Genomic DNA, 14,428 nt, shown 5'->3' with positions numbered 1-14,428 from the left:
ACTTCTGCAGTCAGATTCTAGGGAAAATATTTCTAATGAACATGGTTCTACTGTTTGTTTGAGGGAAACATCCAGGCTGGTGAGGATCCTCTTCTGGAACATGCACACTCATGGCCCCTCCTGGGAGGCTCACACATCTGGTGGAGACAGGTCTGACCACCAAAGAATATTCTCCTGAACCTGACCGGCCATGCCAGAGTAGTTGTTTAATTTGTTGTTTAATAGCGGGATAAACTGATAAGGAAGATGTTGACAGTATAAGCATTCTACGTGCAGGCATCACAGAGAAAATATTCTATCAAACAAAAATGATACATCCAGAATTCGGTAACACTATATTTTTAAAAATGCCTCATTTTATTTTTGTTTTGCATCTTTATATATCTGCTTTATATTTAACATAAACAGATACAGATATAATCACATGCCACATTTATTCTCTATGTCTCTGTAAATTTGCAAGAAAATAGCTAAGAATCTGAATTTAGAATTAACTTCCTTCATTTTAAATGAAGTTCGTTTTAAAACTTTGGCCGTTCTGGTGCTCCTCAGCAACATAGCTGCTGCAAAAGTTTGGTTTTCCTTGATGCTAATAGATTTTGAAAGCAAGATTTTGCAGTTTTAGATGTTTATTTTGTTCAAATATTTACTTTTCTTAAGAGGACAAGTCAAATTAAATAATACACGAGAGGTTCTGGGCTCCCCATAGCTTACTTTTCACGAATACACCGTTTCCAACTAAAGTTTCTTAATTGCTTCTAATAATGTAGCCTGTTTGTACGCGTCACTGTTTTTACACGTCACTTCACACGTCACTCTGAAAGCCCCCGTCTTGGCTCTGCAATCAGATTCCTGGGAGGAGAAAAACTCACCTGAAGTGCCCTTCAGGGGACACTGGACGCCGAGTTCTGGGCCACAGCCACCCCCAGATGGCCGGGTGGGGTGAATTTGGGGTGGGTGCCGCTGTGGGCCTGTCTGACCGTGCAACCTGTTGCCTCCCCACTGCAGGAACGGAGGCTGGACCCCCTGGACCCCGTGGTCCCCCTGCAGCACCACCTGCGGGATCGGCTTCCAGGTGCGCCAGCGGTCCTGCAGCAACCCGACGCCGCGCCACGGGGGCCGCGTGTGCGTGGGGCAGAACCGCGAGGAGAGGTACGTCCCCTGCCTGACCTCACCACCCAGGGCACACCCCGTCCCAGCTGGGCTCCCCCGGCATTCACTGCTGGCCCTGGCTTAGCTTCCCGGCCGCTTGCCTTTCCGTTGAGCTGAGTTGCCTTCTCGTTTTCCTGACATCCCTTTCATCTGGACCGCGAGGCCCCCTGAGGCCAGCGTCCTGTTGCCATGGCACCTGGGGTTGGCCCAGCTGAGCATCCCCGGGGAGCGAGATCCCCGGACAGTGGCACCACTGAGCTGGGCCCCTGGAGACTGGGCGAGTGAGTCTGCCGGAGAAGGGCTGTTGGTGTGAGACTGTGGTTTCCTCACTTTGTCCCTAAATGGTCAATTAAGAATTTATTCCTTTTAACTCTCAGTGGAAAATGCAAGATGAATCTTTCAAAGCAGTTTGCGGTTTCTTTAAGCCTCCCTAACAACGCCCTCACCCCACATCAGCCTTGTACCATCTGTCATTTCTGAGCTAACCCCTTTTGGAAAGCTAATTATGCACTTATTTACCTGCTATTTCCAAGCCTAGAAGATTTAAAATTGGTGGGAGATTTGAAATGCTGTACATCATCACATAATCAGTCTGTTCAGACAAACGCCACCTTCATCCAGGTAAAGCACCCCCAGAATCCCCACATGCTTCACACCTGGTAGCACCTGTCCTAGGCTGAGCTCCCTGGAGGGAAGAAGCTAATTTAACTCTGTGGTTAACATACAGGTATGTTCCGTATCCATTTAGGAGGTTTTATAAAGCTACATTTTCAGAAAAGAGATCAGGATGGCTAGCATGCTTGGGAAACTTACATTAAAGTGCTCATTTATTTTACAGAAGAAACTCATTTGGGCTACATAAATATTTGGTTAGTGGAGGAAAATTGAAATTTAAGTAGTAAATGGATGATGCTAACAACAGAGACTATGTGAGATGTTTGTAATACTGAGCCCTCCCTATGAAACAGCCTTATTGAGAGGAAAAGGGGTGATCAATAAATTAATGAAAAATAGAAAAACCAAGTCCACAAGATCTACTTGATCTTCACAAGTAAATAGTTTTTAAAGTCCTTGCCATGTAATGTGGGTGGTCTCCACCTGAGTAATATAAGGAATTCCATCCTGATTCTGAAAATGGAAGTATTTGAGAACTAAATTCAGGAATAAATGGCCTCCCTAGAAAGGTAAAATATTGCAAGAACAAGCATACGCCATCATTAATAAACTCACACCATGCTAATTTAAACACCATGAACCCTTAAGAATTCCTGAGTGACCACAAGTGAATAAATTCATTCTCTCAACAAAAGTCCCTAAGTTAAATGCCAGGATTATTGTTAATGGCTTTTTATTTGGGAAAACTTTCCCATGCATAGAATGATTCAGTGGGAACTTCACTGGGACAACAATCTCAGCGCTAGCTATATCTGTTTTTTGGGAAGTAATGGCTAAAGAAAATATCTAATATTTTAAATGTAGTATAGGTACTTTGTTCTTCTGTTCTAAAATTTCCTAGAAAATAATTTTCTTGAGTAGCAGGAACTGAGTAGAAGCAGAGATTCCCAGAGGGACCTCAAACAGGATGAATAATGGACATCTGTGAATATAATCAAAGAGCAAGTGTGATGGACCCTTTAGTTTTCTCCTGTTACATAATATAATAAATGTTCAACATACTTTGTTACTTAAAACAACACATATCATGATCTCAGAGTCCCAAGGAGTCAGGACATACCTGGCTTCTCTGCTCAGCCAGAGCTGTGGTCTCATCTGAGACTTGACCGGGGATGGGTTGACTCCCAGAGACCATGCGGCTTTTGCCAGTATCCCATTCCTTGTGGACTGTGACATGGGGTCCCCAGCTTTTGACTAGTTGTTAACCACAAACTGCCCACAGTTTCTCATCAAGTGGTCCTTCCCAATATGGTCATTTGCTTCCTCACATCCAGCAGGAAGAGTCTCCCCAGGAGGAACTTTAGAGTCGTAGGTAATGTAGTCACAAAGTGACCGTCATCCCCTGGCCGTATTCTCTTGATTGGAGGCAAGTCACAGACCCTGTCTCAGGAGGAGGGGACTCCACGGGGAACGACTCAGGGCAGGGGTCACTGAGATCACTGTAGAGAATCTGCCTGCCACAGGTGATGACCTGCCCTCCATCCTTCACGTCCTTCCCACATGCAAAATGTGCTTCTCACACTTATGAGATCCCCAAGGTTTTATTCTACTAAATCACTTACCAGAAGTCCGGAGCCTTGTCATTTAAACAACATGCAAATGGGAGTGAGACTCTGTCGGAGTAGATCATTTCATTCTGTCAGCCTCGAAAATGAGGGACAAGTCATCCATCGTGAGTGCCCCGCCAGGCCCCGCAGTGAGACGGACCCAGTCTTTACATGTTTCTGTTCCAAAGAGAGAAGAGAAGTTATAGAGCAGTCACTGCTCCTTACATTTCTGAAATCCACTCAGCCAAGCCCTGGGAATTACTGAATTGGGGTTCAGGAATCAAGCACGATGCTCTCCATCCTGCTTCCTAAGTCACCCTTCCAATCTCAGGAGAGGCAGCGTGGGCTTGCTTCCTGCCCAGAGAATTTTAGATTTGGTTGTTTTCTCTGTATCTTTCAGCTCAAGCTGGTGGTAGGTTTGCTGAAATAAGCTTTGTGGATCCTCTGTGGCTTTATTTGGGCCTTACCCCACTGAATTAATCTACACCCACACATCTTTTTGAGATAGTCTTTCTCTACCTGGCAACCTGCCAAGGGACAGTCCCCTACCCTTGAGCCCTGGAGGAAGTTTGCTGATTGAGAGGCTCATCCTTCCTCTTACCTCTCACAATGACCTTCCTGTAATGGGTCCCTTGATCTTTCTGAGGTTTTAGCAAAAGGTTGTACAGTCACACCCTCGGCTTTTTATTCTTTCAATCTTTTCTGAGCATCCATAAAGTCTAGATTTGAGTTTTCTTTATCATGCCCCTCAAAATTCTTGCTTCCATCCATCCCTTGGCCCCAAAGCCATGGTCGTATCTTCAGGTGTTTTTTAAGCAGCAGTGACATCTAGGTACCAATATCTGTCCTCATGGTCATTGCATCAGTAATAACATCACCACAAATCAGATACTTCAGACACTGTGTGTTTGTTGGCTCACAATTTTTGTGGGTTCAGCACCTGCACATTGGGTCCTTGGCTTCAAGATCTCACAGAGCTTCACCATAGGGCAGACATGGCTGTGGTCTCATCTGGAGCTCGACTGGAGGAGGGTCTGCTTCCCAAGCCCATGGTTGTTGGCAGCGTTCAGTCCCTTGTGCGCTGTCTGACAAGGTCATTAGCAAGAAGCTGCCCTCAAGCCCAAAGCACCCGGGAAACCTTTCTACCTGACAACTTATTCCTCAAAGAGAGCAAGGGAGCATTTCCTTGGGAGAAGGGCACTGTAGTCCTCCAAGACATCCTGGGAGATAATCTGTCATCTTTACCATGTGCTACTGCTTAGAAGTAACTCATTGGTCCTGTCCACTCAATGGGCGATCACGCAGGGTGTGTACTCGAGGAGACAGGGGCCCGGGGGCCACATTATAATCCATCATTATTGATAATCTATGCATTACCATGAGTTCCAGGAAACAGTGGGGCTTTATTATGTGATTACTCCTTGTCTTTATGACATGTTTATTTAATCCTATGGTGAGTCAAAGTGATGCTCTTCGCAAGTAACTGTTCCCCCCAGTGGGTTCTCCTGCTTTCTCTTGGGGTAAAAATTACTCTGGTCTACTAGCAAATGTACTATTTCTCTGGATTTAGTTCTTCCAGTGTGACCAGCAAAGGGACAGTCACTCAGGGCAAACCAGGCAGAGATGCTTCTGACATGAATGTGGCTAGTGCAGGTTGACAGAGTAGCAGCGCGGAGCAAGCATGGGCCGAGCCAGAGCAGAGCACAGTTTACAGCATGATCATGAAAACGATCACAACCTGTGCCGAGAACCTCATCTCTGTGAGATTAGGAAAGGTAATTCTTTCATAGAGACGAGGTTTGTGGAATAATTTTTAGAGAAACATTGCTGGGTTATTCATTTACTTTTAAGTGCAAAATGAGAATGAGCAGTCATGGGCAAAATTAAAATCTTAATTTGTAATACATCATGAAATGCATCTGTGTCTTTCAATGCTTTAAGAGAGTAGAACTCCACGACAGCCAATAACATTTCAAAAATGTTGAACTGCTGTTTGGTGAAAGCCAGCTGTGTGTAGAGGACAACAGAAATGAGTGGCCGGCAGCTGGCTCGTGATGTCGATGTTTTATCCACAAATTAGTAAAAGTTCTTGAGCAAGGAGCATCACCAAAGTAACTAACTTTGCTTTCCTGTTGTCATTTATCACCAAGAACATGAGCAGGGGAACGCAGGTAGTTTGCCTAAAGGTGCTTCCCTCCAAACAGGTGTGAGTTGCATGGGAGGGGGAGCAGGAGAAATCATGGTTCATGATTTTCACGTGCTTTTCCCTAGAAGTCAAGGGATTTATAAGCATTTCCGCTGAGATTGTCTTTGTCTTCCTTATCCTTTACATTGTGCGCTTGGTTGTTTGTGTAGCAGGGCTTAGGCTGAAGGAGGCTGGGGCCCATACCTTCTTTTTTAATTGTGTTGTTTTCTATTGAGGTGACATTGGTGGCCGACAATGTAGTGACTAAGGGTGCAGGTTCAGCCCCTTCAGATATGTCCCCGCACACACCCCACCGAAGCACCAGCCCTCTTAAATGTTGGCAGATTGGCTTGGAAACAGGAGGTGGCCTTCTGCTGCCCCTGCTGCCCACTCTGGGAAAAGCTCCCCACAGAATCTTGCGCTAAATGCTGAGGATTCTGACATTCCGCGTTTTCTCGACTTCTTCTGAAAGCGATTAGTCGGTGGACTGTTGGCTCACATAGTCTCTTTGATGCCGAATGCAGCTCATTAATTTGGCCTCCGCTTCGAATGCTCTTCCTCCCCAGGAGCCATTTTCTGCGTGTGGCTGTTGTTGTTTATTTTTCCCTCTCTTCACCTCATTTCACTTGCCAGCTTAGAGATGGAGGAGAATGTGGGGTCCCTGAGGGCTGAGAAAGCCTGTGTGTCTGGCTGACAAAGGGAGTAGCAGAAGTATGGGTGTTCAATGAGAACACCTGAGGTGTGGGGGCCTCCCTGGTGGCGCAAGGGGTTAAGACGCAACCTATCAAGCTAACCGCAGCCACTGCAGCATGAGTTTGATCTCTGGCCAGGGAGCTACCCACATGGTGCAGCAGACCTCCCCTGACTCACCCGCTGCTCCCCTCAGCAGTGGATTTTAGTCAGTCTGCCTGTTCTGCTCCCCACTCTGTCTCTGGTGAATCATCTCACCACCCACACCTCTGGCCTGCACCCTGCTCTTGTATGCATAAATAAATAAATCTTAAAAAAAAAAAAAAAGAATACCTCAGGCTTTCTCTGAGAACAGGAACAGGTATTTGTGAATAGTAATCAACAATTTTTTGATGACTGGTGATCCTTTTAAATTAAGGTTTTTGACATCATTCTGAGAGTCTACAAATAAATGTAAAAGGACAGTCCCCTGTGCAGTGTGGGGACTGATGTGGCATGCTAACACCGGCCTGCCCCCTCTCCTCGGCTGGTATTGATAGGAAGACAGGTCTTATTCAATGAATTCCAAATTCTCTTGTGCTGACTTTGTTTTTGTAACCTCTTTATCTTTCAGTGTTTATGTTTACAAGATAAATACCCTGCCTAGATCGCGCCTGTGTGCTTTCATTTCCTGGTGCCTATTTGAAGGGTTTTGTTTTGTTTGTTTCTCTTTTAATTGGCTGCACAGGAAGATCCATCCTGCATTGTGAGTTTAGTATTTTCTTCATTGTCTCCTGTGCATCCCATTGTCTATGCCCACGCAGCATGGCCAGCGCCACCTCTGCTCCTTGGCTGTGCTAGCACTCCAAACACAACAGCCCTCCGCACAGAGCATGTCCACGCCGTCCACTCCGGTGCAGCAGAAAGGACTCTGGCCTTGTGTCATGATGACCCTTTGCTTTTCCTCTTGCCCCCCCCCTTACAGGTACTGCAATGAGCATCTGCTGTGCCCCCCACATATGTTCTGGACAGGCTGGGGTCCCTGGGAACGGTGCACAGCCCAGTGTGGAGGAGGCATTCAAGCTCGCCGCAGAACCTGTGAGAATGGGCCCGACTGTGCAGGCTGTAATGTGGTGAGTGGAACCCACCCTCCCACCAATCTTGAGCTGGGACTCCTGAGTGTGCACACACTAAAGCTCTGTACCCACTAGATCCTCTGCACACACTAGACACTTTGCAAACAGTAAGTGTTCTGCAAACATCAAAGGCTCTGCAAACCCGATGTGTTCCGCAGACACTGTATCTTCTATAGGTGCCAAGAGCTGTATAAACATGACATGACTAAATGCTCTGTATACACTAGGTATTCTGTGGGCACTGTGCTCCCCTGCACAGGTCTGCAAACATGAGATTCTCAATAGACCCCAGATGCTCTGCAAACAGTAAACACTCTTAATGACATTAAACATGACAGGTCTAGGCACTATGTGCTCTGGACTTACTACATGCTGTGAATCATGTCAGTTTCCCTGGTTAATGGCTCTGGAGGAGACACTGGACATTTAGAGTAACCGGCAGGCTTAAGTGTTCACATATTGGATAAACTGCCCAGGAGGCTCTGAGTTATGATTTCTGAACTAGATTAAAGGCTTTGTCCTGCTTAACTCTAGTCCCTGTGTTTGGTTTGGGAAAATGGATAAAGTGTCCGTAATGAGTTCCCTGAGGATTAGAACAGGGGATGAACCTGACACACTGAGGCTGGAGGAACTTTGTGGAGCTGAGCACACTCGTGCGCGTGAAGAGGGAATAAAAGACAAACAACAGTTTGTTTTTCTTCTGCCTTAACAGGTTGTGTATCTTTTAACACTTTAAACCCTTAGATAAAATTCCACTTGTAGTTTCTAAACATTTGCAATTGGGAGAACTTTCCAGAGACCTGGGGTGTGCCTCCGGGCCAGCCGTCAGAGTGGCTGGGCACTGTGGTGGTGGGGCTTGCACCTCACTCACCTCCCCGGTGCTGGCACCAGAGTGGCTGCAGGACGGTGGGGGTGTTCTGGTGAGAATTTCTGCACCAGAGCGGCTGGGCTGGTCCCTGCCTCGCCGATCTTCCCAGCTGTCTTTGCAGCACTTGGGACCTTGCTCCTTCAGGCTGAGTGTGTTTTTATGCTGCTGTAACATTTGTTTTTGTGAGATGCAGAACCACACACCCAGATAGCTTGGGAGAGGCAGAGCTAGGAAGTGGGTTATGAAGTGCTTTGTCAGAAAATACGCCTGGCCCAAGGAGATTTCTGTTATTGGAATTTGCAATTAGATTCCTTCTCCTCACACTGGAGAAGATATTGCAGAGGCTCTAATAGAATCTGTTACTGATGTAGATACCTCTTTCCTGGTCAGCCTGAATTAGCTGTCAACCAGGAGAAATCTCTGTGTCCAATTTAGGATGGTGCATTTATTGATATTTTAGATGTTGGAATTTTAAATTATTAAAATGTGAAGGGTCAATTTGTTAATCAACACCTCTTCTAGGAAATAATTCCAATGCCGTATCTTTGCTGTTTGTTGAATGGTACCATTTCCTGCTCTGTGGCTGCTGGGCAGGGCTGGGGTCCATCGCTGGGTTTGGCACCTGCGCTGGAACGCACAGGGTGGGGCTGAGTGTGTCTCGTACAGTGATTTACAAACATTTGCAATTCGGAGAACTCAGAAAATATTTCAAGTCATTCATGTTCTTATTGCAATGGATTTCAATAATTACATTTAAAAATAGTTTAATGAAATGAAAAAATTACATTAGGGAAAGATTATTTCCTATGGGGTCCCTGGGGAGGGGGGGGGAGAGAGAGAGAGAGAGAGAGAGAGAGTGTGTGTGTGTGATACATCTGGTCGTAAATGTAAAAATTGAGTGTCTTTCAAAAATATTAATGCATGTATAGCTCTATTTATGCCCAAATTTATAGAATTATGGCTTACGAAATGTATATTATAACAGTTTTCAAACCCAGACAAATATTTGACAGTGAGGCTTATGTCAATTTGCAGAGAGTTTCTTGTCCTTTTCCCCAGAGTTAATCAACTGCAGTGTTTTTCCGGGACGGTGTTATTATGGCTCAGTGGAGTAACTGATTTCTATACAGTAGCAGCCTGACGTTTATTTTCCTTCTGGCATTTATTCCAGTTTCTGTCTTTTCCAAGGCGAGGAAAGCCAAACAAGGAAAGTAAGCAGGACTGAGGAGTGGCTTTGGTTGTTTGGATTGCTTAGAAAATGTGGCCTATTGATTAAATTCCTAAGAAGTTTATTTAAAAGGGATAGCTGTGTAGGTAGATGAAACATTTATCTTTGTATTCTCACTGCTGTTTATCAGTCGTTGGTTACAAAGCATGTTTGTTTTTGATGGTGCAAGGTAGTAGCAGTGAGTGTGGCTGGTGTGCCAGGAGGCTGGAGGTCTGCTGTTTCCAAACCTCCTCCTCTGATAAGAGGATGGTATTTCCCTCCCTCCAGAGCTGGTTTAGGAGTCAAAAATGGTGAAGTCTTAGAGGTTCTGGAAGAAAGGCTTCAAGCCCTGGGCCTTCTCTGTTGAGCTTTTTATTCTCATTGCCTTAATGGTTCCTCCTGGGCCCCCACGGCGTCTGAGCTTAAGTGTATTAAAAGTAGTAGTATGCTCATGAATGCTTATTTACCCAGCAAAGGACACGTTTGCAGAAAGAATCAGTTGCCTTGAATTCTGCAACAGCTTATGAGGAAAGAAAGTCAATTTCACCAAGATGAAAATGCATACATTGTGCAAAAATGAAAAATGATGTAAAAATATATATATAATAAAAAAATAGAAAAAAAAGAAAGTCAATTTCCAGTGTGAATAGTTTATAAAAGATGGCAAATCTTTTCTCGCCCCACCAATTTAAAATTGAAATTTCCTGAAAAGTTTCCCCAAGTTTCACTATGAAATTCATACATCCCTGTTCTTAAATAAATCACCAAGCCTTGACTGAAGTCAAGTAAGAGAGGTTCAGCTCAGACTGTCAAGGACCTGACTGAGAGCTTTTGTTCTTTTAGTGAAGTCTGCTCTTAAAGTTCCGCATGTGGATTTTCTTTGAGATTCTGGCCTCAGTTCCTTTGGCTAAATAATCAGGAGGGGATTTGCTATATCCCATAGTAGTTCTGCCTCCACACATTTCCACAGCAACTGCATCATTTTGTGTTCCTGCCAGTAGTGTGCAGGGCCCATCTTCAAGCCAAAAGAACTGAGATCAGGATCTTGGATTTTGGCCCCCCCTCGTTCACAACCTCATGGCTCACCATCGCCAAAGGTAGAGACGAACTAAATACCCAATGACAGATGAGTGGATAAGAAAAGGCACTCTCTGTGTGTAATAGAATACTACACACTCTTTAAAAAGGAGGTAGCTGTGCAGAATACAGAAAGATGAACCCTGAACTCTTAATTCTTCATGAAATTAGCTAGTCACAGGAAGATAAGACCTATGTCATGCCATTTATACCAGGTATTTGCTGTTGCCTGTTTCGTAGACTCAGAGTGAAGTGGAGCCGTCTTTGGGGAGTTGCAAATCACTGAGCAGGAAGTTCCAGAGCTACACTGACATCACAGTACCTGTAGCCAAACATATAACACCACATGCTTAAAAGGCTCAGAGAGTAGATCATATGCAGAATGCTCTTATGATGACAGAATAAAGTAATAAGAAAGTAAAGGTCAAGGAAAGCAAGGTCCAGGCTGGGGACGCTTGGGAGGATGTGGAACTGTGGGCCGTTTGGGACCAGATGGACAGTCACAGAGGGGTCTGGCCCTTGGGTAGCTTCTCAGTGTGTCACCCTGAGCTCATTGGCCTCCTTCAAGTGCGGGGCCAAGCCAAGCAGGACTCTGAGATTCTGGTGAGCCTTCCTGGGGCCCCGGGCACATATGTCCCGCTGACTGGTTGACCAGGATGGAAATGCCCCTCTCCGGTGGCTGAGACCGCTGATGAGTTCACAGTGGGCCACGTCACGACATTCATGGGACAGACTTTCCATCTGTTTCCAAGTCGGTGTTTCTAGCAGCAGCGAGTCTGAGGTCCCCTGGGCCTCGCTGCTCCTGGTGCCCGGTCCCTGCACACACATGGCCTCACAGAGGCAGTGCAGACACAGAGTGACCAGGACATCCCTGGTCTCACCTACATCTCCAGTGGGTCAACTGCAGAGAAATAAGAGGTGTTAACACTCAGTTATCTGGGACATAACATCTATTTCCATTTAATCTAACATGAGTGCAAGCATGCACACACACAGCCTGTGTGCATGCATGAGCACATGTGTGCACACGTGTCTGAATGCGTGTATAGTGCATATACATACATACATATTTTTGCCCAATAGCAAATGTAACATAGTCTTTGATAAAATGGAAACTACCCCCATCATTATTGGCACAGCACACAATTTTGGGGGAAAGAGTTCTATTAATAATATACCAGCTAGCATTTGATATATGATTTTTTTCTATTAATGTTTAATCAGCATACCACTGTTTCATAGTATTACCTTATGTTAAATATAAACATCCATATTTGGCACATTTATGTTTCATTTTAACCTGTTTGGATAATATCTAGTAATGGTAATGATAATCAGCAGATCCAGTTGTACAGGCCCGAGGACTGTGTGATTGCACATGAATTTTTTTTTAAAGATTTATTTATTTATGCATACAAGAGCTGGGGTGCAGGCCAGAGGTTTGGGGGTGAGAGGATTCACCAGGGACAGAGTGGGGAGCAGAACAGGTGGATCTACTGAAATACCCTGCTGAGGGGAGCAGCGGGGAGATTGGAGAGGTCTGCTGCACCATGTGGGTAGCTCCCTGCCTGGGGATCGAACTCATGCTGCAGTGGGTGCCAATAGCTTCATAGTGCTGAGGCTTAACCCCTGCACCACCAGGGAGGCCCCGTGACATGAATTCTTGAACTGAAACTATAATTAAACACACTGAAGTGGCTATCCGGGCACTTGACTGAAACTCTTTCATGTACTAAAATGCTCGCCGTAGCCTGGGGGGTCCTAGAGAGGAACCGCAGACAGTGCTGTCCCTAGCACCCACGGCCTCTCAGCCTCCTGCTCTGCGCCTGATTGTGCTCCTCTGAGTTCCGGGGGGAGGTATGGGACTCAGCAGTGGGCCCTGGAGGCTCTGAGTCTGCTGGGGGTAGGGCCAGGGGCCCAGGGAAAGGGTCAGGGGATGTGGGGCTCTCCCAGGTCCCGCGGTTCCAATCTCAGTCTAGATCACATTAGTGGCTTAAAAGTTCAAGGTTGTAATTATTTGATGAAGCATCATCCTCCAGGGCATTTTAACAGAGCCACTTTGGGTTAATTGTCTCTGGCATATTTTTGATTCATTTTTAATCTTTTGTGATAATACCTAGTGTCCACAATGATAGATGTTACATCAGGCCTATAAATCCTCCATTCCTGTGTAATTGAAATGAAATTATAACTGAACATGCTGGAGATTTGCTATTCAGATGAGTTGCATAATGAAGTCATTAACTTTCATTGAGCACCTACTGCATGCTGTCCCCACGGGCAGAGCAATTAGGGTGGGAGGTGTTCCTGCCCCAACTCTGCTAGGCCCTTTCCAGGACCACTTCTGTTTGGAGGTGGGAGCTCAGAATGACTCACATCTTGCCTGCGAGCACGTTCCTAGGGATGACCAGGACCTCAGAACTGGTTCTCGGGCACAAATAAAACTGAATGATGTGTTTATCTTTTTTGATTGCTGAGTAATATTCCATTGTGTATATATACCACATCTTCTTTTTTTTTTTTTTAAGATGTATTTATTTATTTATACAAGCACTGGGTACAGTTAGAAGCACGGGAGGGTGAGAGAATTCACCAGAGCAAGAGCAGGGAGTAGAACAGGCAGACCGACAAAATACACTGCTGAGGGCAGCAGCGGGGCCTGCAGGAGAGGTGTGTGGCCATGTGGGACCCTCGCCCAGTGGCCGGGGATCGAACCAGCGCTGCAGAGGCTGCGCAGCTCAGCGCTCAACCACTGCGCCACCAGGGGAGGCCTAGGAAGGTCATTTTTTCTAAAGATTTATTTATTTATTTATACAAGCACTGGGTACAGTTAGAAGCACGGGAGGGTGAGAGGATTCACCAGAGATAGAGTGGGGAACAGAACAGGCAGACTGACGAAATACACTGCTGAGGGGAGCAGCGGGTGGCAGGAGAGGTCTGTCACACCATGTGGGACACTCGCCAGCGGCCGGGGATAGAACCGGTGCTGCAGAAGCTGCAGGCAGCTTCGCAGCCCAGTGCTCAACCGCTGCGCCACCAGGGGAGGCCCTATACTACATCTTATTGATCCAGTTGTCTATTTTGGGCATTTGGGTTGTTTCCAAAGCTTAGCTATTGTAAATAGGGGTGCAGGTGCCCTTTGGAATTACTGTTTCTGTGTCCTTTGGGTAAATACCTAGGAGTGGAATTGCTGGATCCTATGGAAGCTCTATGTTTAGTAGGTCCAGAAATCTCCACACAGCTTTCCACAGTGGTTGGACCAGTTTGCACTCCCACCAACAGTGCAGAAGAGTTCCTTTTTCTCCACACCCTCGCCAGCATTTGTTGTTGCGAGTTTTTTTAATATGTGCCATTCTCACTGGTGTAAGATGGTATCTCATGGTAGTTTTGATTTGCATTTCCCTGATGACAAGTGATGTTGAACATTTTTTCATATGCCTGTTGGCCATTTGCATTTCCTCTTCAGAGAAGTTTCTTTTTAGCTCTTCTGCCCGTTTTTTGACTGGATTATTTTCTTTGCTGTTGTTGAGTCTCATCAGCTCTTTGTAGATTTTTGTGATCAGTCCTTTATCATTAGTTTTGTGTGCAAAAATTTTCTCCTAGTCGGTGGGGCAACATGGATGGAGCTGGAAGGGATCATGCTCAGCGAAAAAAGCCAGAAAAAAAATGAAAAATACCGGTTGGTCTCACTCATAGCAGGAGTTTAGAAAACTTAAATAAGGGACCAGGAAAAAGACTCATTATAATAAAGTGAAAATCAAAATCAACAAGCAACTATAAACCAGAGACACACTACAAGATGGTGGGGAGGGGAGGGATTAGGGTCAAAATAAAGGGGTGCAATTGTATGGGGAATATAACCAAAATGAAAATGCATACATTGTGTAAAAATGAAAAATGATGTAAGAATTA

At 45.5% G+C, this 14,428-nt stretch overlaps 1 protein-coding gene across 1 annotated transcript in view; it reads left to right on the top strand.

Moving 5' to 3' along the window:
- Window positions 1-14,428, top strand: part of SEMA5A (semaphorin 5A) — a gene marked incomplete at both ends in the record, with an annotated part of 211,126 nt that overhangs the window by 166,751 nt on the left and 29,947 nt on the right. The window contains 2 exons of the mRNA XM_084233709.1: window positions 1,009-1,152; window positions 7,214-7,361. Of these exons, the coding sequence (XP_084089835.1) occupies window positions 1,009-1,152; window positions 7,214-7,361 (292 nt within the window). The remainder of the gene's footprint in view (window positions 1-1,008; window positions 1,153-7,213; window positions 7,362-14,428) is intronic.

The sequence above is a fragment of the Talpa europaea genome, assembly GCF_964194135.1.
Source record: "Talpa europaea genome assembly, chromosome: 5".
Classification (NCBI taxonomy): Eukaryota; Metazoa; Chordata; class Mammalia; order Eulipotyphla; family Talpidae; genus Talpa; species Talpa europaea.
The sequence above is the reverse complement of the archived record's forward strand: the minus strand, read 5'-3'. Positions and strand labels throughout refer to the sequence as shown.